A 27,264-nucleotide genomic window follows, 5' to 3' on the forward strand; every position below is an offset into this window, starting at 1 on the left:
ATGACAGTGAGAATGAATGGTAGATTATGATACAGAAAAAGAACAGAGAATAAATGATAGAACAGTAGAAAAAAACAACAGAATGATAGAAAGACAGTATGATAGAGAGAGAGACATTCTGTAATTGCTGAAGGAATGGACTTTATTGAATTCATAATAATAAAGCATCAGAACACATTCATTGACAAATTACAAAAAAAACATGCAAAACAACACAAGCTCAAGTGTCTGGAGGATGTGAGATGTGAGAAGCGTCTTCTACTGCAACACTAGAAATGTCATTTTGATCATGCTCTGTAAAGGTTGCAGGGTGAATACAGCTTGTCCCAACACGACCTCCTACAACAGTCAAATCAGACACTTCTTTCCGAAGGTGAGGTTGGGTATTTTTCAGACATGCATATGAAACACCCACACAGTAGAGCAAAAGTCTGTTTAAAAAACATATAGATCTAGTCGTTAGGTTCTCGACCACTCACTTAAAACAATAAAACAATTCATACACGCCATGTGCGTGTCATTTATACTGTCTTATAGGATGCACGTTATGAAAACTCCTAACACCTTCGTGGTGGGTGTTGTTCTCACCCTTTTGTCTGTACCTCCTGTGCACAGTCTTCATGCTTGTTTTTGCCCCAGTTTTGCTGAAGCGGCAATACCGACATGTGCATTTATAAAAATTGACCGACTTAAATTAAGCATAAATCTTTTTTCTTGATGTGCAAAAAAAGCTAAAATCATTACTTGTTGATTCCCATCTGGTACATCTGCACATTCTGTATTTGACATACGTTGCAATCAAGGTAGCCTGTACATTTAGCCAGTGTGCATGTTTCTCTGGAACTGAAACCATGACTTGGGCCTTTCTGATGCCATCCTTTACCGGGAATCTTAAAACTGGCAGCTTGTGTGTTTTCAGCCTTGTGATTCAACCTGGTATCTTCCTGAAGGCCATTCTGAAGTTCATGCAAGAAACCACATGTTCAAGTTCTCACTTTTTCAGTTGCTGGCACAGGAAAACTCAAGCTCAGTTCCTCCTCAGCCTCTTCCGGTGCGCTTATTCTGATTCTGACCTCTTGCGAGGGTGGATTTGACTCTTGCTGCGGTCTGCTGATGAGGGGAACGCCTTCTTCGCAAAGTCCTGCCTCTTCCTTTTTATCACCCGAGTTGGAGCCCAAAATCACCATTCCAGGAGAGTAGATGTAGATGGATCCTAAAATAGACAAATGATGATGAAGTCAACATGATTGGCAACTTAAAATCAAAACTGACCCCTATTAAAGCCCTAGGCGTTATCAGGCAGCATAAGTATACTGCATTCTAAGGTACCTTTTAGACCGAAATCTAATTGGAATCGTTATTATTTACTTATATCTCTTGTGCTTACCAAGGCTGCATTTATTTGATCAATAATACAGTAAAAACAGCCATAATATTAAATATTATTTCCATTTTAAATAACTTTTCTATTTTAAAATGTCATGTTTTATTCCTGTGATGCAAAGCTAAATTTCCAGCATCATTACTCCAGTCTTAAGTGTCTCATGATCCTTCAGAAATCATTTGTATATACTGATTTGAGCTCATTTTCTTTTTTGTATTATCATTATTACTTATGCATTATTATTAATAATGGTTCTCATTATCAATGATTTTTTTCCCTCATCATTTTTTTTTTAGAAATCCAAGACTTTTAAATGATGGTTTCCAAAAAAATAAAAAATAAGCAGTATTTTTTCAAGTTGCCATCAAAGGAATAAACTGTATTTTAAAATATATTCAAATATAAAACTGTTAGTTTAAATTGTAATAATATTTTACAATGTTATTGATTTTACTGTATTTTTGATCAAATGAATGCAGCCTTTGTGAGAAGATTTCATCAAAAAACAAACAAATTATTTATACATATATATTTATATGTGTTTGTGTGCCTGTGTCTGTGTCTGAGAGGAAACGAGACTGGGTGTTTTTGAATAAACTCCAACAGGAACAGTAAATAGTCTGACTGGCATTGCTTGTTGATTCAAGTTTTATTCTTGGTCAGTTTGTCATAGCTTGAGTGTTTTTATTATTACAGGCTACTGAGTCTTGGCAAACACACACAAACACATATACACAAAACAGGAAGTAAAATGGGAATAAAGACAATAGAGTATTTGAAGATAAAATGCTCTGTGATTAAGTGCTGAGGAAACATGAGGCGTGTCTGTTCCAGAAGTTAAATGTCAGAAGAACTTAATCACACGTCAAACAAACAATTTAAAAACATTTAAGATCCAACCTCCTAAAGTGGTTTGCCAGTACTATCAAAAAATAAATATTCTTTGGAAGGAATTGCAAAATGCTTCTGGCTTGCAAATTAATAGCTGCCCATAAATAGACAGCTAATCATCCTTTTAATTATTAGACACAGAATCATTTTCTGTCTTCTTTGAAACACAAAAAGGATAATTATTTTCTTACCCCAATGGCACGATTAGTTATTTTTTTTGGATAAAAAATGCACTTTAACATGGTGTTTGCTCATAAATGTGTCTTAGAAGTGTGTGGACACAACCACCTTAAAATGATAAAAATCCATTCACTCCTTTTTTTTATCCCAAAAACCCTAAACAGTCTAAATTTTCAAGGCAATATGACATCATATTGCTCAAGCCCCGCCCACGACTGCTGACATTAGCATGTTCCCGCCCTCAGCCAGTTGTACGCTGTCCACCATTATCTCCGTACTCAAGCAGCTGTGGTGAAATGTAAAAGTTTTCTAGTTAGATGTAAAAGTGAACTTAAGAGTCTCCATTTTTCCCAACATCAGAGCCACTGAGGACATAAAGGATTTGTTTTGTTTTTAAAAAGCTGTGTCCCAAATGACGCACTATGCACTTATACACTATGTACTTATGAATTATGTACTCAACCATGTGTATGAATTATATAAGGTTATTTTTGTCATTCATTATGGAGTCTGATAGACCCTGAGTGCATGAAGTGTCCAACATTCCAAACCTCATGTTCAAGTGCATCATTCGGGTTTTTAAAATGCACTTTTCTTTTGGGATTTTTCAGTGTGATTGCACTACTCACACTATTTATACTACAAATTGTGATAGAATAGTGCATAAAGGCCAGTTCACACCAAGAATGATAACTATAAAGATAACAATATTATCATCAACACAAGTATATCATCTGTTTGTTCTAAGTGCAAGCTCCTCTGTCGATTTAAATTCTCGAGTTTGTGATAGATAGCAGGATTGATTCTGATTTTATATCAGTCTTTTTATTGTTCAACAGATGGAAAAAATAGTTCTGTGCCACCGAATACACAATGAGCGGTGCGGGGTGAGCAGTAGCTCATTATCATTTAAAGAGGCACGCACTGAAACGGTTCTCTGTGGATTCAGCTGTTTTTGACAAGGTAAAAAACAGGGTTGTTTTACACGACCATGAATGTTAACCAAAGAATGTTGCAGACATTTCATCAATACCAACTTGTGGAAAATCGGCATCTGATGTCCCTTTTAGGTATGTATACACTTAATTTTGATACATTTTTCACATTAAATCTCGTGTCAAGTAAATGTATCCATAACAGAAAACCAGACAAAATACTGAGGAAAAGCAGCATTTTGTGCAGTGTTCATATGATTTATGAACTATAATCCAGAAGTCATTCAACAGATCCAAGTGATAAAATAAACTTCAATTCAAGAGCTATATCAGAAGCGAAGATGCTAAAAAATACCTATTTATTGTTTGAAATATAATACCCATTTTGTGGTGCTTTTTTGTGTTTAATCATGACAGACTTTAATCCTTTAAATCTTCTATGAAGATTATGTACAGTGAGTTCAAATTCAAATACAATGCAATGCAAATTTAACATAAAGACATTTAGGGGACTCACCAACAGTATTGCTGACGTTCTCACCCTTCCCATTGTGCTCCATTGTGACCTGCTGCACAGCTCCGGATTGGGGCATGGGCCCCGTACTCTGACCTTTGACCTCTCTGCCAGCACTGCCGACTGGTACTGTAGTCTCCAATTGGGAATTAGACAAAATTTGATTGTCATATTCAGTTTGACTCTGGGGTGGATAATCTTCCTACAGGGACCAATAAACAAAATTAAAGGAAACCTGATCATTTTAAAGGAATTTTATTTTAAAGGAACACTTAAAACAATTGAAATTTGCTGGAGAATTACTCTCCCTCAGGCCATCCAAGATGTAGATGAGTTTGTTTCTTCATAGGAACAGATTTGGAGAAATTAAGATTCCATCACTTGCTCACGAATGGATCCTCTGCAGTGAATGGGTGCCGTCAGAATGAGTCCAAACAGGTAATAAAAACATTCCATCAATTAATGTCTTGTGAAGGCAAAAGCTGTGTGTTTGAAAGAAACCAATCCATCAAGAAGCTTTTAACTTCAAACCATTGCTTCTGGATAAAAATTTGAGTCCTCTTTCCATAAAAACGCTTTCTTCAGTGAAAAAGTCTGAATCAGGAGAGAAATCTGCACAGATCAAAACAGGACTTATGGACTGGTGTTTTATCCAGAACTGTCTTAAGGAGTAAAAATGCCGTAATGATGGATTTCTTCTTTTCAAACACAGCTTTTGGCTTCACAAGGTGTTAACTGATGGACTGGAGTGGTGTGGATTACTTGTGATGTTTTTATCAGCTGTTTGGGCTCTCATTCTGACGGCACCCATTCACTGCAGAGCATCCATTGCTGAGCAAGTGACGGAATGTCAATTTCTCCAAATCTGTTGTGATTTAGAAACAAACTCATCTACTTATTTGATGGCCTGAGGGTGAGTAAATTTCCAGCAAATATTCATTTTTGTGTGAACCATTCCTTTAAACAATCAGTTATTTGAACAAAATCAATTTCATTTATTTTGACATGCAATCACACAGAAGTACTTACACGTTGTCTGTTTATAAAACCTGAAAATGAAAACAAGAAATAAGTCAATAGGGTGCATATGTCAGACACTGTGAGCAGCTCAAGTAGGCGCAACAGTGATAGTGTGAGCTGTTTGTTGCGTGCTTAGGCGTTCTGTGGTTTCTCGGGTTGTTATGGATGTGTTAAATGCATGTCATTCTGAAACACTGTGAATGTTTATGCTGAATCTGACCTTATGGGAATTAAAACACGTGAGAGAAAATGCAATGCATTTTACAGTAATAACTGATCTGGGTGGATTCCAGGCCACTAATAGCCACTACACTGCACTTTAGACATGACAATACAATGCTGTGGTTCCAAAAGTTGTTTCTTGGGTTTAAATTTAGTTTTTGAAAATACACAAAAAAATGACTGCTGACAAATACAGCATCATTAAAGAGTTGTGTTATTTGTGTTGATTTCAAGTCCTATTCAATTCTGAAGTATTCAAAAGATCCACTGCATTTGATCTTTATATCATACCAAACCATTTTAAAAGGGTTTTCTTTGCCACGCTTTTCTTCAGGATACAGAATCCAGCCATGAACAAGATTATCAACATTAAGATTAATAGCAGCAGCAAGTGGGACTGGATCTCTTCTGCCTTGTCTTTGAGTTGTACAGTGACCCCTGCTGATGACAACAAAACAAAAGTTAATGTAACAGAACTATTTTTATTTTTTTACATTATATTATGTATTATTTAAATCAGCACAACATACACTACCATATATACATACATACTTACATTTTTAGTTAAAAAAAAATTATATATAAATATATGCATTAAGGTAGTGAGAATTGAGCTTAATTGTTATGAAAACACTGCAATAAAAATCCTAATATTTCTGTATAGTTTTTATTTTTATTTTAGTTATTTAGTTATCTGGTTGCTATTTTCCTTACTTTAAGTTTACTTTTTTTTTTTTTACAGACAACACCTCCCAACAGTGAATCCAGTGTCATGTTTTGTCAGTACCTGTCATGGGAATGGACGTGCTATTGAAAGTGGTGGTAGTAATGATATTTTTGGTAGAGGACGAGGCTGGCTTCTCTGTTGTGGTATTCCCACACTCATTGTCCTGTGTCGCTGTGCCCTCTCTGAGCATTATCATTCCCAACCGAGCACAACTGTGGAAAAATACAGAGAGAGAATGCATGAGACAAGAGCAGGTTGGACTTAATGTTGTGTGTTTGTAAGCAGCACTGGTTTGATATTCCCTCATATACTCTGGTTAGTGTTTGTTCTTAATCCTCTACTAAATAATCTGCAAATAATTCAACCTTAAATTGAACTTTCCCATATGAACAATGTTCAGACCTCAAAATAACCGACAGAGCTGATAGCACTGTACTTTGCATACTTAAATATGATTGTTCTTCTTTCTGACTTATATTTTCATACTAAATTGTGATAGGGTTTATCTTCTAACCATACAGTATTTAACTATTTATAGCTGCTTGTACTCTTCAAAGTGGCTGTGTGTTGATTCCCATACACATATGACAAAAAACAAAAAGAGGTGACAAGTAGAAACCTCAAAGATAAATGTGTGTGTGAGAGATAAAGAAAGTGAGCAACAGACAGAGAAAGAGTGAATAAAAAAGTGTGAAACTTGCTACTGTGTGACCACATATGACTGTTTGACCACATATGACTGTTCGTCTTTCCTTCAAATGAATTTCTGCTGTGTTCATCCCCTTTTTAAAACAGCTGAATTGTTAAATGAAGGACTAGCTGCTTAGTGCCAATTGTGTAAATGGCATAGCTCCTCAAAACATGCTTATAAAATATATTTAAGCCTGCTAAAATATTAGTTGCCACAATGCTATCTTACTGAAATTCAAAAGAGCCAACCTGTATGATATTCTGGCCCCTGTATGGATCGAATGCAAGTCTGAAGGATTCTCATTTACTATTCTTTTTTATTTCAATTTTATGGAAGCTTGTTTCCATCATAAAAATAAAAACAGTTCTGAGAAAAAAAGCAGATGCCATGTCTGTTTTGGTTTGGCTTATAATCATTTATTTTTGTCTCTTATTTTGTAATTTCATCGTAAACATGTTTCCTGTTTAGTCATGCTTCCTGGTTCCTTGTAGTGTAATTCCTTTATTTGTCATATGGAAGTTAGATAGGGCCAAAAATCTTTAAATGGAATGTGAAATTTGACTGTCAAAGCACTGTTTATCAATGTTTGCATGGCAACACTCACAGCAGCCAATGCAACTTCTGTATTTGAGACTATATTTGCATATTTGACAATGATAAACATTTTTAATGATACAGTGGTATGCACGTATGCTTTTGTTCTTAGGAATAAAAACCATTTAGTTCAGTTGGACAATGGATTGACTGAAACTGATAATTATAATGTTAATGTTCTACTCTATACAGCGTGCACAGCAGAGCCGCAGCACAGTGCAGCAGGAGTCAGATTTCACTGATCATATGAAGAGAGTGAGAAAGACGCGTTCAATGTGAGTCTGAGCATGCAATTGTGCACAGGGAATTTGGCTTTCAAGCGAAATTTAAAAGTAAAGTAAGAGACCGCTGCTTAAACCAGAGAAGGTGAACACGTCGGTGTTGGTTGAACAAGTCGGTTCTGTAATCAGTAGTAAATCTCCATCACTTGCTTTGAGATGGAGCAGCATTTACTACACAGAGACGTAGTTCACTGACAAGGAACACAAAAAATTGTGGATGATATAATCGTACGATTATGAAATAGAATAAATCACTCGCGATAATGACAGCTGTTTGAAAGCGTGCACGTGAAAATAACGCATTTAATAACACGTATTTGGAGTTTCAGCGTGAGAGCGCCCTCTGGCCTTCAAATGGAGATTTACTCCTGATCACAAAACCGTTCTTTACTGGAAGTTACACATGACAATCACAGCTTTAGCCTAACTGCGATTACGATTTTAATTTCGATTTATCGTGCAGCCCTATAATAGATGTTTATTTAATTTTTTTGAGTGCTCAAAATACGGAACTATTGCAATGGGCGTGTCATTTCCCCACATGCTCTATGCACGGTAGACCAATCACAACAGACTGGCACATTTGACCAATCAGAGAAGAGTATGGAAAAGAAGGGGTTTATAGAGAGTGAATCATAGACTTGTTTGAGAGTCGTTGGATAGTGAGTTGAGAAAACTAAAGCATTTTTTGACATTGCCTTCATGTAGACCCATTGTAGGAGACTCCCAAAACAATATTAGGAACCTTAAAAATTGCATTATAGGGTCACTTTAACATGACCATAATGTGCATCTATGGATAAAAAAATCTTGTGAGTTCCATTTATAGACTTTTGCTCCATCTGCCTTCCATATACCCCTGATGTGATCCTTGTTCTTTAGTTCATGTGTCTTCTCATTAGTTTATTGTCATTTATTAGTTCCACTTCGTCATTGGGTATGGTCTTGTGTTTCCCCATGTCCATCAGTTTTGTGTATTAGTGTATTTTTTCCCCTGTAACTACTGTGTAGTGAGTTTTGTCAAGTCTACTCACATTCATGTCATTATTAAATTCTGTTTATTTGTGCTCCTTTTTGGGCTACTTGTCCTCAGTGGGTTATTGTTACATCAGAACTGTGTAACACTTCACAATTCAATTTTCAGACCATGTGGTGCAAATGCAAGAAGAAAAAGATTTAACCATACATTCTTTTTTTCTTTTTTCTCTCTCTCCAGAATATGAAAGCAATTGATGCGCAAAAATGCACGTTGCAAGTGTCATTGAAAACCATTATAAATAAAATGCTAAACGTGACACAAGGGACAGTGATGTAAAAATCCCAAATTCATTATATTTATTGCTACAATTTGTTAATAAAGTATAGGTTACTACGTACAGGAAAGCAGATGAGAATATGAACCCAACATGCTGAAATGAATGTTTTCCTTTTTTAAAAAGATAGTGGTATAAAAAGGCCTAATTTGATATACACCTTATTAATGTTGCAAACTATATTGCCTACTGGGAAGCAGATGTGACCGGAATATGAACTCGACATGCACACGTGTTTTCCTCCTAAGAAAAAAAAAATATTTGAAAACGCTTAATGTGACATTAAGGCATTAAAAAGGCATTAAGATAGCAATCATACTGAACAAAATTAGAAAAACAACACTTGTTTTTGGAACCATTTGTCATGAGCTGAACTTTAAGATCTAAGAGTTTTTCTCTCAAATATTGTTCACAATCTGTCTAAATCTCTGTTAGTGAGCACTTCTCCTTTGCCGAGATAATCCATCCACCTCACAGGTGTGACACATCAAGATACTGATTAGACAGCATGATTATTGCACAGGTGTGCCTTAGGCTGATCACAATAAAAGGCCACTCTAAAATCTGCAGTTTTATCACACAGCACAATGCCAAAGATCTTGCAAGTTTTGAGGAAGCATGCCATTGTCATGATGACTGCAGGAATTTCCACCAGAGCTGTTTCCTGTGAATTGAATGTTCATTCTCTACCATAAGCCGTCTCCAAAGGTGTTTCAGGGAATTTGGCAGTACATCCAACCGGCCTCACAACCGCAGACTGTGTGTAACCACACCAGCCCATGACCTCCACATCCAGCATCTTCACCTCCAAAATCTTCTGGGACCGGCCACCCGGACATCTGCTGCAACAATCAGTTTACATAACCAAAGAATTTCTGCACAGAATCTCTGTCAGAAACCTTCTCAGGGAATCTCATCTCCATTCCCGTCGTCGTAACTAACTTGAGTAGACAAATGCTCACATTCAATGGCGTCTGGCACTTTGGAGAGGTGTTCTCTTCATGGATGAATCCCTGTTTTCACTGTTCAGGGCAAATGGTAGACAGCGTGTATGGCGTTGTGTGGGTGAGTGGTTTGCTGATGTCAATGTGTGGATTGAGTAGCTCATGGTGGCGGTGGAGTTATGATATGGGCAGGCATGTGTTATGACCAACGAAAACAGGTGCATTTTATTGATGGCATTTCGAAAGCACAGAGGTACCGTGATGTGCCATTCATCCACGACCATCACCTCATGTTGCAGCATGATAATGCACGCCCCATGTTGCAAGGATCTGTACACAATTCCTGGAAGCTGAAAACATCCTAGTTCTTGCATGGCCAGCATACTCACCAGACATGTCACACAATGAGCGTGTTTGGGACGCTCTGGATCGAGTATACAACAGCATGTTCCAGTTCCTCCCAATATCCAGAAACTTCACACAGTCATTGAAAAGGAGTGGACCAGCATTCCACAGGCCACAATCAACAACCCGATCAACTCTATGTGAAGGAGATGTTGCAAATGGAGGTCACCCCAGATACTCACTGGTTTTCTGACTTTTTTTCATGGCTGTACTTTACACATTTATATGCTCAGCTGCCACGGACTTTCCACAGTTGTATCAGCTACCAGTTAGATGGTTTGAGGTAATGTTGGAACTATAAAATCAACATTTAAAAAACTTAAAAACTTTGTAATTATAATGTCTGTTATGCATAGCTACCACTTTCGCTGTGGCTAGAGCATTGTTGGTATGAGCTGCTGACCAGTTAAGATGCATCATTTGTGGTATGTAGCCTGCTTTCTTATTTTAATATCACTGTCTTAATGCATTAGACATTTTTAATGCATTTTTAAATAATGGTTTTATTGGAGGAAAACACTTAACATCAGACTTTGCGAATTGCGTTCATATTCCAGCCACATCTGCTTGCCTTGCAATTTATACTGAATTTGCCTTTTTACAACACTGTCTTCCTCTATAAAGCCACATTTGTTTATTTATATGGGGGAAAACTTAATGTGAAATTCAGCACGTTGTGTTCATATCGTTGCCTCATCTGCTTTCTTGTACGTAGAAGGCTATATATTTTATTAATAAACTGTATACCAAACTTGGGTTTTTTAGATCCCTTTTTGGTCACACTTTATTTTAGGGTCCAATTCTCACTATTAACTAACCATTAACTATGACTTTCGCCTCAATTAACTCCTTATTTGCTGCTTATTAATAGTTTATAAGGTAGTAGTTAAGTTTAGGGTATTGGGAAGGATTATGGATGTCGTGCATTATATGTACTTTATAAGCACTAATAAACAGCCAATATGTTAATAATAGACATGCTAATAAGCAACTAGTTATTAGTGTGAATTGGACCCTATACTAAAGTGTTACCCACTTTTATATATCGCATAATGTGCTTAGTGTGCAATGTATGCTTCCATATTCCGGGCTATTTTGCTTGTTTGAAAATACAGTATGCTTTATTAATAAAGTGTGTACTGAATTTGGATCGTCAATGTTACGGTTTTAGTAGGCTACATTGCATTCAAGCATTCCGTGGCCACACCCCTGCGCTAGTGGTACAGCCCACAGCGCAAATTGCAATGTTGGTTGAAAAATAGAAAATTGTTTAGATTTAATTTATTCATCCTTTCTGAAAAGTCAAATTTACAAAAGGGAGAGAAATGGCAATTATTCATTTATGAAGTAACTGGAAAAAAAAGAAAGAATAATGTAATCTTACTCACTCAGTATGAGGAGTGCATGCTTCTAGAGATGCTGTGCTGGAGAACGTGCCTTTTCCACAGGGAACACATGGTTTATGGCAGTTTGTGTCCAAATTAATTCCACTAGTGCAATAAAAACCTGGTTTACAGATGCAAACTCTAGTGCATGGAGTAACTTCCTTCTTATCCTCTGTTTCACCCAAAAACACAAAAACAGAGAGAGCCGTCAATCAACAAATATTCTACAAAATCATCCGTACATCTTATCTGCTGTTTATTAAATTAATATTAAAAACTTTTGAATTGTACTGTTGAATTGTTTTCACACTACACTTAATCCAGATAACGGACTCTTCACACAAAATTTTATTTATTTATTTACAGACACACACACACACACACACACACATGTATATTTGCATTATGGTAATGACAATTGTGCTTAATTGTCATGAAAACTATGCTGCAAAAATCCTAATATTTCTACAACAGGCTTAATTTTCTTTTTGCAAAATGTTGTCCTTTATCAGTGTTATTTTATTAGCATTGAGATACTATTATACTTTATAATATGATAATATTATAGTCAATAAATAATTAGAATAAATAGTTTTATATTTTACCATTTCTTTTTGATTTACAAATTTTTTTGTATGTTTTGTAATTTTTTTGTAGTTTATTTTTTTATTTTTTATTTTTTTTAAATCTATATAGTTTTTCTTAATTTTTATTTTAGTTTGAGTTATTTAGTTATATAAATCTGGTTACTATTTCCCTCACTTTAAGTTTCAAATATATTTTATACATTGATTTCCAAAAAGGTATATACAGACAACACCTCCCAACAGTGAATCCAGTGTCATGTTTTGTCAGTACCTGTCATGGGAATGGACGTGCTATTGAAAGTGGTGGTAGTAATGATATTTTTGGTAGAGGATGAGGTTGGCTTCACTGTTGTGGCATTCCCACACTCATTGTCCTGTGTCGCTGTGCCCTCTCTGAGCATTATCATTCCCAACCGAGCACAACTGTGGAAAAATACAGAGAGAGAATGCATGAGACAAGAGCAGGTTGGTCTTAATGTTGTGTGTTTGTAAGGCAGCACTGGTTTGATATTCCTCAAATACTCTGGTTATTTTTTGGGGATATTAAATGCATATTTTGAGGAAACTGAAGTGTTTTTTGACATTGCCTGCATGTAAACCTACTATAGGAGACTCCCAAAACAATATTAGGAACCTTAAAAATGGTATAATAGGGGCATTTTCACGTGTTTCCCCATATCCATCAGGTTTTTGTATTGTTGTGTTTTGTTTCCTGTAACTACTGTGTGGTGCATTTTGTCTAGTTAAATATTTGTAAGTCTCAAATACCATTTTTATCTTTCATTCCATGGCAAAAATGGGCTTCCGTATGTATTTAAGGTATTATTGCAAAACAGTAGCATTTGAATGAATCTTACTCACTCTGTATGAGGACTGCAGTCTTCCAGAGATGGTGTGCTGCGAAACATGCCTTTTCCACAGGGAACACATGGTTGATGGCAGTGTGTTTGATAATTGTTTCCCACTAGTGCAATAAAAACCTGGTTTACAGAGGCAAACTCTATTGCTGGTCTGAGTGCATGGAGTAACTTCCTTCTCATTTTTATCCTCTGTTTCCACCCAAATACACAAAAACATAGAGCAGTCAATGAACACAAATTCTACAAAAACATCCTGAACATTCCAATCAACTGTTTATTAAATTAATATAAAAAAACTTTCAAACTACACTTAATCCAGATTAAGGGCTCTTCACGCATTTTTTTCATTCCCCTGCACAGTTTTTCTATACAAACATGCTAGATGAGGGGGGGGGGGGAAATAATTTTTGCATTGCATTTGCATTGCACATGTTTTTTTTTTTTTTATGAAAGTCTGTTTCTGCCACAGAATAACATTTTTATAAATGTAATTGCGGCTTTTTATCTCACAATCTTAATTGTTATTCTCACACTTCTGAGTTTATATCTAACATCTTTTCGGGTAAAAAATTAATAATTGTGAGATATAAATAAAAATTGTGTGAGAAAGAGTTTCAATTGCCTTTATTCGTTTATTCTGCTTGCATAGGTTTTCCATTGTAAGCATGCATCGTAGATGGACGTGTTTGACCATTGCGTTCACGTCTTAAAAGGCACAATATGTACGATTATTTTTTTAAAATTAAATATCCAAACACCTCTATAACAATGTTAGGCCTATATATAGCAATTTTTTCATTGATGTCATAATCCCTCGATTATGAAAAGTTGGAAACACCAACTTTCTTTGTCTTGAGAAGCCATTTGTTTGTTCAGTGTGTTTGAAAGCACTATGGAGCTTTTAGAAAAATAGCTGTTGAGGACAGTTATGTTCCCAACTTTACTGAACTGGATGTCCCTCCTTAAATATTAGCTGTCCAGGCGTTATTGGCATGCCCCTCTTTTTAAATTGGTGTATGTTTGCCACTATTTTTACTGCTCACTCACCAAGTGGACAGGCAATGCACTGAGGCATAGCATAGTGGGTGTTTCATTCCCCATAGTGTCCACTAGAGGATGCAGTGCGAGACGTTTTTTGCATGTGTTACATGACTTTTCTGAGTGAAAAGGATATTCAGTGATGAGAAACTGGGTTGATTTTATCCCATGCAAAATATAATGATGAGTTGTGGGCATTCCCACATTTCCCTACCAAATAAAAAAATCCTTAGTGACATCAGCTGGAAAAATTTATACAAATTTGCTGAAGTATGTAATAATGTAATAATATGCACTGATGCATCACACAGAGTAAGATCGGGAATGTTTCTTAAGCATGTAAGAATAAAGACACCATTAATTCAGAATGCAAAACAACCCTGTTTCATTTTCGAAACTCGAATGCTGGGAAATGTTGTGCTACTACTAACCAGAACACTCTTGATTGCAGCGTTCACATCTTTGGATTTCCTGAGTGGATTTCTGGTAATAATTACTTTCGCACTTTTGTCCGTTATAACCTACGTGCGAAACAGAATGCAAAAAAAAAAAAAAAAGACATCAAAAGTAATTTCTAGCTTTGCAGGAGTAAAAGCACATACAGCATGATTACACGAGTTTTGAAGTGACTGGCGACTGATTTCGAAGTACACACTCATACACAAATTACAGACATTGTGAAACTTGAGGGAAAATCGTTTAGATAAAAGCTGAGTAAAAACTCCCTATAGTCAATTTGCAGAAATCAAAGCTTTAATCTAACAAAAGGTGCAATAATTTGGTCAGTAAAGGCCATGAGTACACGAACCGCTGCTTGTAAATTCCAGTTAGGTTCTAAAAGGGACAGACTGACTATTTTTAACCAACTCATCTGTCACTTTTAATCTACACATGGTCCAGCAGCATGGTTTTTCAGTTTCACTCAAGTATGAGTTTTGCACCACTCACCACAGCTGTTCAAGATGGTTTGCTAATGTTTTTGGAATAGTTGCTAGGTAGTTATAAGAGTCCCCCTACAAGACTTTTAAGCTATCATTTGTCTAGTGATGATTGCATCCAGATGCGCCAGTAACTGACGTATGAGTATACAGTACGATAGAACTAAATAAAAGGTTGAGGAACTAACCACTGTTCTTACTAAAAGGGCACACTAGGTCATGCTTCATGAGTAAATTTTAGTGTAATCTTCTTTAGACATTACACAAAAATTTATGGTTATGAAGTGGTGAGGTAATCATTTCTGGTAAAACACCATCAGAAAGCTAAACATGGTTTGCATATACCACAGTTGCTACTACTTAGTCTACAATTCATTAGTACATCAAATTGGGTTAAAACATGAGGTTTAGCTATTATAATGCGTTCATTATGAAAAGATTGTTCAAATACAGTCTTAACGGTCTTTACTGGCATTGATGGTTCCATGTGTAACTTTTAAGATCTGTGGAATCTATTGGGGGGGGGAGGGGGGTTAAAGTGGGAAAATATTCTTTTAATTATTAAAATGTTCTTCAAAAATGGTTCTTTTAAGAACTGTCCCCTTTTGGACTCTTTATTTAGAATTTTCTTCCAGTTTCAAGATAATGGGCAATATATGAGTCGCTAATAGACGAAGTCAGTGGCGCCATAATGGTTATTGCACACAATACTATTGAAGTAGGCAGACTGTGGCTTGTATTTCAGAAATAAGGTGAATGACATGAAAGAAATGGAAGTGGTATAAACTTACCAATAACGTTGACGTGTAGAAATGTAAAAAACTGTGAGAGGAAAACAACAGTGAAAAGTTTTATCAGAATGCCTTTTCAAAATCTAAGAGAAGTCAAAAACTGCGTAATTGGTCTCAATCTGAGACCTCTGGCTCATTTTAGTATCTTACGAAAGGAATCAACAAAAGGTGTTTTTTTATCGCTATGTTCCCATCAGTTTTCAGATTGCATAATCAGTTCAAAAACAAGTAGGCAACATCATAGTTCTGACCCAGAAGGAACATTATGATGACACATTGTTGATATGGAGATAAGTGCATTAACTTAAAGGGTGTGCATTTAAAGTGACATTTAATGGCAAGATCTATTATTAAGAAATGTTTGTTTTGGGGGTCTGTCAACCTTAATTGCAGCTCGTTACAGATGCTTTTAGCTAGAATGTTTTCAAGCTGAGATCTATCATCAGATCAAAGCAAGTGAGTTAAAGATTGATGAAATCACAAACAGGTGTTCTGGGTCACCCAGAGTAAAAACTGCAACCATCCGGTTGGTGTCAACAAGGGTCAAGGAAAAAATGCAGCTGAAGGACAATCTACATGTTTTCATTGCATTGCTCAGTTGCATAACAGGAGGACTGACAAATTCACATATGCACGTAATCAGTCTTTGTGCCTAAGAACAAACAGATAAGGGTCAGATCACAAAATGGAAATTTCTCAATGCGTGTGAAAAACACCCACCGAGAAATTCTTATCAAGTTTGCTTTGAATGACCTGGTCACTTAAACTACACAGAAAACCACACAAAATGTACAGGGAAACAGGCTGAGAAAAATAAGCCAGGTTATTACTATGTGCCCAGGTTTTAAGTGGGTGGGTTGTTTCTGCATCGGGGTTCCCTGTTTATCAAACTGAATGCTCACACAGACAGGGCTCACCTCAACTGATCTGTTTAGAGATCTGTTGATAGATCGGGATCTTCATTTGGTCAGCTTGTGGTTAAACTATCACAACCGAGGGTAGAAATGAGAGCAGACGATTACTAGTAACTGGCATGTTTTGTTGTTCTCATACTAAATTGGAAATTCTTTGGTGACTAAATTCTGAAGTGATCCAAATAAGGCTAAAACCTATCAAATGGCCAGGTGAGCTGAAAGCGAGAAGCAGCTTTTTCCATTCAGTGTCTTGAAACGCTTACGTTATTAAATATTATTTATATATGGATTATGTCAGAAATGGAACTGATTTTCATGGAAAACTTATTATTTCATGTCATTATGTATTACGAAAATCGCAAAACCGAGAGAGCTGCCTTTCTAGAGCGCATTTTAAATAAAGGTTCTTTGGAACACGTTCCATCTCCTTAGCAAGAACTATTTAAACTTTAAACGGTTTTGGGGGTTCTGATTTGGAACCTTTATTTTGAAGCTCACTTTATTCACACATCAATTCTAAACCGACAATAATAAAAGTCACATCCGTGATAAATGACTATTAATAAAAAAACGACTATTCGACTATAACTATACATTAGAAATAAACGCCACACTCACCAGATAAAACAGCAGAATAAAAGTGTTTCTTGTTGAGGTAGATGGTGTCATGATTAACAGCAGATGCAGATGCTCAATCCTGCAGTAAATGTGTCATTCATTTGCCTCCTATAGTCTCAGCGCCTTTATATTTGAGCGCGTGGGAAGATCAGACAAATGGACCAATGAGAATAAAGTTGAAAGGAAGTGTTTTTTTTATATTATTATTGCTTGAGGAAAATACAAAATTGGAGCCAAACCAAAACTTGACTAAACTCAGCTATAACTGATCAACATACAGAGAAACCAACACGTCCACAAGATGAATAATCCTTTACAACAAATGAAAGCTTATTTATTCAGGTAACATTAAAACACACTGCTGAAGCCAGATGATGCATCATCTTCTTTTTAAAGCTACAAAATAATAATTAATAATAATAATAATAATAATATATATATATATATATATATATATATATATATATATATATATATATATATATATATATATATATATATATATATATATTAGTTGCAATTTATATGAAATTTCACATTTCATGTTAAAGTTTACAAAACTCTTTATTTGCCTCACTTAAGAACATTACTGTTTTTATTTATTTATTATTATTATCATTCATTATTGTACCTCTATATCATTATTTGCCATTGCCTCATTCATTCATTGATATGACAATTTTTTTTTTTTTTTTTACAAACATTGGTTATTCCATGTGTGTGTGTGTGTGTGTGTGTGTGTGTGTGTGTGTGTGTGTTTGGGGGTGGGGGGGGGGTCATTGTATTTAATAAAAAAAAATAAAAAAACTCACTAAACAAGCTAACACTACCACTGGTCAGAAGCCAACAATTCACATCCATACAAAATGATTAGTGTTCCATTATTACACATACAGAAATACAACATGTACATAAGTATTCCTTTCAGTAAAAGTAAAAAAACACATTCTGCAATCACTCAAGAGCATAAGAGCGGCCATGGGGTTGTGAATGCTGAAAGCGATACCGCGGCAAACAAACCACATTTTGAAGCTGGTCAGAATGCCGATGTCTCGTTGCACTGCGTAAGGATGAATCCTAAAAAAAATATTAATGTTAATTATTATATATATTAATGTTACAGAAACAAATCATCCATAGAAAACAACTGAGATGAACAGCCACCAACATATGAATGACACAAATGTTACTTCAAATCTATAAATGGAATTGCCTCCAGGCCTTTCCTTGGTTTTCTTCTACAGTACACAAGTCTGTGTAATATTAGAAGACTGCAATGAATCAAACATTACACATTTGACACAAAACTTCCATGAAGGTGAAACACAAACGTCTCAGGTTTACTTAGTTTTTTTCCAAAAGATTTCCAAAATCCTCTCTGTTCCCTTTTTGGTCCTTGTTTAGTCTTTTTTTAGTTCATTCTCTTTAGTTGTGGTAATTTCTGATTCTTTTTTATTTGTCTGCGAAGTGACTGTTTATTCCTCGTGCGTTCCGCCTGTATCTTTGTTTGGGATATTTAAGTGCATCATCAGGGTATTTAAAGTGCACTAAGTACATGATTAGGGAAGTACAGAGAGGGTTCACAGGGTTCACATTTCAGCTGTTGGGTTTTCAAAAGAAATCAATCAGATTTCTAAATAAGATCACATTTGTTTGTTTTTGTTCAATGGTTTTCTGAAAAACTAAATCTTCCGATTATCTGATACGCATGATACGCAGGAAAACACCCTGATGCCTGATTTCACGCCAATGTAGCCATTAAAGCAGGTTCATTATAAAACAGATATTAACAGTAACAAAATACATATTATAAACTCTACAGTTTTCATATGAAGTGATACTGAAATGCCATTTAAAACAACGATAAATATGTAGAAGGGGCAATGAGCAACAGTTAAACACCTGGACTGTGTTCCGCTTTAATGTCTCACCGGTTCATGGTCAATCCAGGATGAGGCTGACCCTCCCGTAGATGCTGGTTTCACCATGGACCCCCGCAGATCCAAACTGCTCATCTGAGAGCCAGAGTTCAGGCTGGGATTGGACCATCCGGACAAACAGTGCTGCAATATTTGCATGTTTTTGCAAGATTTTGAGAATCACATTTATCAAGACAACTAAAGGTTAAAGGTCTTTACTAGAGACAAAAATATTCAAACACTAAAAAACTTGTACTATCTATTAATAAAGCTGTCACACACATTATTAGTCAATGCAGATAGTCTCAAAGGCCAAATATCCCCAGGGCAATTGGCCGCTATATATATTTAGTCTTATCAGTCGAGAATTCAATGTTAATGCTGATTTGACTGTATGAAACTCACAGAGGGCAAACCCAGGCTGTCAGAGGGGTCAAAACTGCAGCGGCGATGGGCTTTGTATTTGTGCGCTGGCAGCAGAGTTGAGCGAGGAATACTGACCCTGAAACAAATGCACTCAAACACTCAATAAAATAAACCAAACAGAGCTAATAGATAAATGAAACTGCAATTTTCTGACCTGTAATGTCTAAAGAGCCTCTGAACCATTTTATATTGGACTGGCATGTATGGCACATAATTGTCTGAATCTTCTATGTATTAAACTACTTGATCTATTTAGAATAACTAAAATAAACATTTTGTTTAAAATGAAAAACTATATGAATACCAAAATCAAATAGAGATTTTTTTCTCTCATGCTCACAGAGGCTGCATTTATTTGATCAAGAATACAGTATAATCTGTAATATTATGAAATATTATAAAAACTTTAAATAATTAGGTTTTTTTACAAACCTGATTCCAAAAGGTTGGGACACTGTACAAATTGTGAGTAAAAAAGGAATGGAATAATTGACCAATCTCATAAACGTACATTTTATTCATGATACAATATAGATAATATATCAAATGTTGAAAGCGAGACCTTCTGAAATGTCATGCCAAATATTGGCTCATTTTGGATTTCATGAGATCTACACATTCCAAAAAAGTTGGGACAGCTAGCAATAAGAGGCCGGAAAAGTTAAATGTACATGTAAGGAACAGCTGGAGGACCAATTTGCAACTTATTATGTCAATTGGGAACATGACTGGGTATAAAAAGAGCCTCTCAGAGTGGCAGTGTCTCTCAGAAGTCAGGATGGGCAGAGGATCACCAATTCCCCCAATGCTTCTGCGAAAAATAGTGGAGCAATATCAGAAAGGAGTTTCTCAGAGAAAAATTGCAAAGAGTTTGAAGTTATCATCATCTACAGTGCATAATATCATCCAAAGATTCAGAGAATCTGGAACAATCTCTGTGCGTAAGGGTCAAAGCCAGAAAACAATACTGAATGTCTGTGATCTTCGGGCTCTTAGCATCACATACAGGAATGCTACTGTAATGGAAATCACAACATGGGCTCAGGAATACTTCCAGAAAACATTATCGTGAACACAATCCACCATGTCATTCGCCGTTCGGCTAAAACTCTATAGGTCAAAAAAGAAGCCATATCTAAACATGATCCAGAACTGCAGGTGTTTTTTGGGGGGCCAAGGCTCATTTAAAATGGACTGTTGCAAAGTGGAAAACTGTTCTGTGGTCAGACAAATCAAAATTTAAAGTTCTTTTTGGAAAACTGGGACGCCATGTCATCCGGACTAAAGAGGACAAGGACAACCCAAGTTGTAATCAGCGCTCAGTTCAGAAGCCTGCATTTCTGATGGTATGGGGTTGCATGAGTGTGTGTGGCATGGGAAACGTACAAATCTGGAAAGGCACCATCAATGCTGGAAAGGTTTATCCAAGTTCTAGAACAACATAATATGCTCTCATCCAGACGTCGTCTCTTTCAGGGAAGACCTTGCATTTTCCAACATGACAATGCCAGACCACATACTGCATCAGTTACAACATCACGGCTGCGTAGAAGAAGAATCCAAGTACTGAAATGGCCAGTCTGCAGTCCAGATCTTTCACCCATAGAAAACATTCAGTGCATCATAAAGAGGAAGATGCGACAAAGAAGACCTAAGACAGTTGAGCAACTAGAAGCCTATATTAGAAAAGAATGGGACAACATTCCTATTCCTAAACTTGAGCAACTTGTCTCCTCAGTTTCCAGACGTTTGCAAACTGTTATAAAAAGAAGAGGGGATGCCACACAGTGGTAAACATGGCCTTGTCCCAACTTTTTTGACATGTGTTGATGCCATGAAATTTAAAGGGGGGGTGAAATGCTCGTTTTCACTCAATCTCCTGTTAATCTTGAGTACCTATAGAGTAGTACTGCATCCTTCATAACTCCAAAAAGTCTTTAGTTTTATTATATTCATAAGAGAAAGATAGTCTGTACCGATTTTTCCCGGAAAAACACGACCGACTGGAGGCGTGACGTGTGGGCGGAGCTAAAGAATCACGAGCACCAGTAGGCTTTTGCGTTGAGAGCGTTTGGAAGCTGTGACATTACCGTGAGGGAAAAACCCATCATCCAAAACAAACCATGGCTTACAGTCAGATTCAGCCGTTTATTTATGATCCAGAATCAGATCCAGAGGCTGAAACTGAACGAGAGCAGCAGCAGCAACGACTCGCTCTGAGCGGGGCTCGAACCCGGGTCTCCGGCATGGGAGGGGACGCACTAACAAGGAGGCAGAGATATTTTAAGCAGTTTTACTCACCGCATGCGGTTCCAACACACGATCGTGACCCTTTTTCGTTGGGATTGCATTATCCTTAAGAAATAAACGATACACAAATCCGTCGTCAAACTGGACCTTGTTTGTAAAACAAGCATCTTCAAAATGCAGGGAACAAACACAAACACTTGCACAACTCCGTTGATGCTCTGTAAAAATAAACTCCATCCACTGGTCCCTTAATGCTGGTTTTTTTTTTTGGTAATCTGTGCAGGGTTGTCTTGCCCTGGCAACCAAAAACACACTTCTTTTGTGACATTTCACGACGCTCTCACTCTGATCAGTGAATGTCTCTGCTCTCAGTGCTCTGCTATACTGGAGGGCGCACTCTTCCGGCAGAAGTGCCCTCAGGACCCATATAAGGAAATTCCGCTCCATCTAACGTCACACAGAGCCATACTCGAAAAAACTTTCTGAAACTTGTGACAAACCGGAAGGAGTATTTTGGGTACAAAAATACTCCTTCAAACTTACAACTTAATTTTTGAAACTTTGTCCATGTTTAGCATGGGAATCCAACTCTTTAACAGTGTAAAAAACTCAGTATGAATGAAATAGCATTTCACCCCCCATTTAAAATCAACTTATTTTTCCTTTAAAATGATACATTTTCTCAGTTTACATTTTATATATTTCATCTATGTTGTATTCTGAATAAAATATTGAAATTTGAAACTTCCACATCATTGCATTCTGTTTTTATTCACAATTTGTACAGTGTCCCAACTTTTTGGGAATCGGGTTTGTATTTCTAAAACATATTTTAAAATGTAATTTATTTCTGTGTTGCAAACCTGAATTTTCAGAAATCATTCTAAAATTCTGATTCGCTGCTCAAGAAACGTTTGTGTTTCAAGTTGAAAAACAGCTCCTCAATACTTTTTATCAGGGTGCTTTGATGACTATTAGGTTCAAAAGAACAGCATTTGTTTAAAGTAGAAATCTTTTGTAACATTTATAAATGTCTTTAGTGTAACTTGATCAATTTAATGCATCCTTTCTGAACAAAAAATAAATACATTTTCTTTCCACCAAACTTATTACAGGTAACATATGAATAAATGAGCACTTTGACATATGCACCTGATTAAAGCAGGCTCTCTTTCAGTATGAGGGTGTTTAGATTTGGGCATCTTGCACACTGGACAGGCGTCTTGTGCATCCAGCGGAACTGCAAACAGTCGACTGTTTATTCTGTAGCAGAATGTGCCTGTGGACCAAATGGAAAAATGAAGAGAAGTATAATGATGTAAAAAAGCATGACAACGTGATTTCACGTAAAACCCCAATCAGTAGATCTCTTACACTGATGTGTGTCTGTAGGTGGCTGCGGCTCATCACTGCTGAATGAGGAAGATGCAAGATCAGCAGCAGATGGAAATCTGCGGAAAAAAATTGCATTTGCATGATCAAAACATCTTTACGACATCTTGTGAGCTCGCAGGATTAAGCATATGATTTGCGAGATATAATAGATTTAAGGCACAGATGCCAATGTGTTACAGAAATTTTACCACAGTTAAGGGACATCGAAAGCAAGGATGAAGGTAACCTTCAGTGCATGGTACCAGAACTCATTATCTACCAGGTTTCATTGTGAAACAATTGACATAGAAAGAGACTGACCCTGATAACAAGCTGTGGACACACTCATCTCGATTAGCCAGACGGAATCTACTGAGATCACTAAAGAACTGCTCCGAGTGATCTTCAAGAGAGCTTTCAGCATCCACCAGGCCTAAAAATAAATCAAACTGTAACCTTCATGGTTTCCAAACAGCACCTGCATGGAAACATTGGTGTATTCCATCTATGCAAATTAAAACGGGGAAAATCTTCCAGTCCGCCCACCTGCTATCCAATCATAGCCCAGTAAAGGCCGTATGTTTCGCTCTGATATAGTATCCATCTCCAGCCTCGCAGTCGTTGTGCTGTCAGTCTCTCTCTGTAGTCCCAAGAAAAGAAATATAAAAAAACAAACACATCTGATACTCTTGAAATGAAAACACTATGGCTAAACCGTAACAGATGGGGATTTCTTTCTACGTAGGTGTTTTTTCACTTCTTTGGAGATCAATGTAAACCATCAGATCTCCCTTAGATTTAAGTTTTTTTCTCTCTGCTGTATACTGGTTACCTGGCGCCATCTAGCAAATATGAACCAAGTTGACTAACAGTCTTCATCAGCCGATTTACTGTCTTGATGCATCAATGTTCAAGAGCACATACCTGGTCAAAGGTGCTGAGAGGTGCAGATTTGGAGAGCTTCAGTCTCACAGATCTGCTCTGTCCCTTCCAGCGACTGTTCGCTGTGTCTTTCAGTAGTGTGCTGTATGAGCTCAGTCCTAAACTCTGGTTGGGTTTAGTTTTATGTGCGTCCGGTTTGGGAACTTCATGATCTCCAGGAAGCCATTCATCTGAAGATACAAAGACAATTTCCATCAAACTTAGCAATGTTGAGCCAATATATTCATGTTCAGTGATTCATTTATTTATAAGATCTCATCTTACTAATATATATATTACTTATATATATATATATATATATATATATATATATATATATATATATATATATATATATATATATATATATATATATATATATATATATATATATATATATGAGATCATACATTTAACCATGATTTGGTCACACTGAAAGCACCAGTAGGGTATCTGGCCATCAGATGATACCCTTGTGGGTACCAATTGATGGCTTTTAAACTGTAATGTGTTTTGTGTGTTATAAAAAAAAAATAAAACTGTTGCACTCCATATATTTAGTACCTTATAAAATTGGAACTAGCTAATTTTGCACAAAAATTGGTAATTTGCATTTTCATATTTGTATATTGCACCTTCTCTGTAAACTGCCTTTTTATATCATGTTAACAGTCTTTGTTATATCATTTTTATGTTAATTGCCTTTGTTATGTAATTTTAATTCTGTTATGTAATTTTAATTGTGTAGGACTACAGATGGAAATTAGCATAACGCTAAATCTGATTCAGCCATCTTTTTTTTCATGTAACTGCACATTGTTCCGATATAAATAAACTAAACAAACTGAACAGCAATACGTTTTTAATCATTTAAAATATAATAAAATTTAGTATGATAAATTAACTTTTGTCAGAATTTAATTATTTCGTTTATTTATTTAATTTTTTTATGTAAATGCATCGGTTACACTGAATGATGGTAGAACACTATTTCAACCCGTATTTTGATCACTCATTTAAAACATTGATGTTGATACTTTACGTGCCTTTAAGATGCTTTTTAAGAATATAAAATCACTTTTGTAAACGTATTTTAATGCAGACACCAAAATAGTCTCGTTGTGACCCATATAACATTATGCACATACAAGAGTAACAATACAATACATAAGTCACATAAACGAACGTTACACGCACTGCATGACGTGCATAAAGACACATGAATTGAATCTATTATAAAAACAGATCACAGCTGTGTTTCTACACTCTGACCGGGTGTTCAGCTCTGTTCGTACACTCTGACCGGGTGTTCAGCTCTGTTCGTACACTCTGACCGGGTGTTCAGCTCTGTTCGTACACTCTGACCGGGTGTTCAGCTCTGTTCTTACACTCTGACCGGGTGTTCAGCTCTGTTCTTACACTCTGACCGGGTGTTCAGCTCTGTTTCTACGCTCTGACCGGGTGTTCAGCTCTGTTCGTACACTCTGACCGGGTGTTCAGCTGTTTCTACACTCTGACCGGGTGTTCAGCTCTGTTTCTATGCTCTGACTGGGTGTTCAGCTCTGTTTCTACGCTCTGACCGGGTGTTCAGCTCTGTTCGTACACTCTGACCGGGTTTTCAGCTGTTTCTACACTCTGACCGGGTGTTCAGCTCTGTTTCTATGCTCTGACTGGGTGTTCAGCTCTGTTTCTACGCTCTGACCGGGTGTTCAGCTCTGTTCGTACACTCTGACCGGGTTTTCAGCTGTTTCTACACTCTGACCGGGTGTTCAGCTCTGTTTCTATGCTCTGACTGGGTGTTCAGCTCTGTTTCTACGCTCTGACCGGGTGTTCAGCTCTGTTCGTACACTCTGACCGGGTGTTCAGCTTTGTTTCTACACTCTGACCGGATGTTCAGCTGTTTCTACACTCTGACCGGATGTTCAGCTGTTTCTACACTCTGACCGGGTGTTCAGCTGTGTTTCACACTCTGACCTGGTGTTCAGCTCTGTTTTGACACTCTGACCTGGTGTTCAGCTCTGTTTTTACACTCTGACTAGGTGTTCAGCTCTGTTGTACATTCTCACCGGGTGTTTTGGTGGTTCTCGCCGCTGATGCTGCTGTCGACAGTGACGCTCGCGGCGGGTGCGCTCCGTTCCTCTCCGTTAAAGGCGCGCGATGTGGGCCGCCCTCGGCGATGAACGCTTCGTACACCGAGCTGTGCTTTTCGTCCACCTTATCCGGACACGAGAGCGTCAGCTGATGCAGTTGTTCGCTTTGTTTCTCGAGTTTATGCAGAAGATCTTTGTTCCGCTTTCGCAGAGCGTCGATCTGCTCGAACGCGTCCATTTCGTCGCCACAGCAACGAACCAGACGCGCGTCAAATTAAACACATAACACGAGGCGCGTTTACATCTCTCGCAGCTTAATATTAGTCTATTTAACAATGTTAATTGTGTAAATTATGAAAAGGATTTAAAAAAAAGACTCCGCCACAGGAGTAAAACGGTCAAAATCAAATAATACAAAAAAAAACTCTGATTGGCTCCGGACATTTCCCACAATGCATCTGTGTGAGCTTGTTTAAAGGGACAAGCACATCTATCTATCTATCTATCTATCTATCTATCTATCTATCTATCTATCTATCTATCTATCTATCTATCTATCTATCTATCTATCTATCTATCTGTCTGTCTGTCTGTCTGTCTGTCTGTCTGTCTGTCTGTCTGTCTATCTATCTATCTATCTATCTATCTATCTATCTATCTATCTATCGTCTGTATCTCTAAGTGCACAACAATACAATATGTAGCAGTTATTGTTTATCGTGATATTTTGTTCCTTATTTTGACATTTCATAGGAGTAATGGTTTTGCCCTGCACCTAAACCTACCTCCTACAGAAAACCTTCCGCATTTTTACAATAAAATGAAAAAAAAAAAAAAAAAACTTTTTAACTTTATTCTTATACCAGTTTTATAAGCGAATACGTCCCCAAAGGGAGTTTTTTTTTTTTTTTTTTTTTGGAGATTGTATCAGGTTTAGCTCACTTTTAGGTAAAAATCTGTTTCCAAAATATGGTTAAGTAGGTGCACACACACACACACACACTGTCTGGTTAGCTATCCATGTAGGGACTCTCCACAGGTGTTATTGTTTT

General features: G+C 36.8%; 2 protein-coding genes across 5 annotated transcripts; both read right to left on the reverse strand.

Annotated features, from left to right (window-relative positions):
- Positions 1-639: 639 nt before the first annotated feature.
- LOC113055411 (uncharacterized) lies at positions 640-17,344 on the reverse strand. Of its 3 annotated transcripts, none has more exons than XM_026221712.1 (11): positions 17,233-17,344; positions 15,701-15,731; positions 14,403-14,492; positions 12,935-13,122; positions 12,345-12,496; positions 11,490-11,658; positions 5,934-6,085; positions 5,438-5,584; positions 4,934-4,953; positions 3,908-4,106; positions 640-1,213 (listed from the first exon to the last, which is right to left on the reverse strand). In XM_026221712.1, exons 4-11 carry the CDS (start codon positions 13,111-13,113, stop codon positions 984-986), a joined length of 1,248 nt encoding a protein of 415 aa, XP_026077497.1. In that variant the 5' UTR covers positions 13,114-13,122; positions 14,403-14,492; positions 15,701-15,731; positions 17,233-17,344; the 3' UTR covers positions 640-983. The 3 variants fall into 3 exon arrangements, with proteins under 3 accessions (XP_026077497.1, XP_026077495.1, XP_026077496.1); XM_026221710.1 differs by having other exon boundaries at positions 5,438-5,587; positions 17,233-17,343; XM_026221711.1 differs by lacking the exon at positions 14,403-14,492 and having other exon boundaries at positions 5,438-5,587; positions 17,233-17,339.
- Positions 17,345-17,989: 645 nt separating this feature from the next.
- On the reverse strand, positions 17,990-26,639 carry miip (migration and invasion inhibitory protein). 2 transcript variants are annotated; one of them, XM_026221713.1, is made up of 9 exons: positions 26,189-26,638; positions 24,126-24,313; positions 23,748-23,841; positions 23,523-23,634; positions 23,202-23,278; positions 22,980-23,106; positions 19,557-19,653; positions 19,164-19,295; positions 17,990-18,309 (listed from the first exon to the last, which is right to left on the reverse strand). In XM_026221713.1, the coding sequence occupies exons 1-9, from the start codon at positions 26,448-26,450 to the stop codon at positions 18,187-18,189; spliced, it is 1,212 nt and encodes a 403-aa protein (XP_026077498.1). In that variant the 5' UTR covers positions 26,451-26,638; the 3' UTR covers positions 17,990-18,186. The 2 variants fall into 2 exon arrangements, with proteins under 2 accessions (XP_026077498.1, XP_026077499.1); XM_026221714.1 differs by having other exon boundaries at positions 18,176-18,309; positions 19,135-19,295; positions 26,189-26,639.
- Positions 26,640-27,264: the final 625 nt, after the last annotated feature.

This window comes from Carassius auratus, chromosome 36 (genome assembly GCF_003368295.1).
Source record: "Carassius auratus strain Wakin chromosome 36, ASM336829v1, whole genome shotgun sequence".
NCBI classification, from domain to species: Eukaryota; Metazoa; Chordata; class Actinopteri; order Cypriniformes; family Cyprinidae; genus Carassius; species Carassius auratus.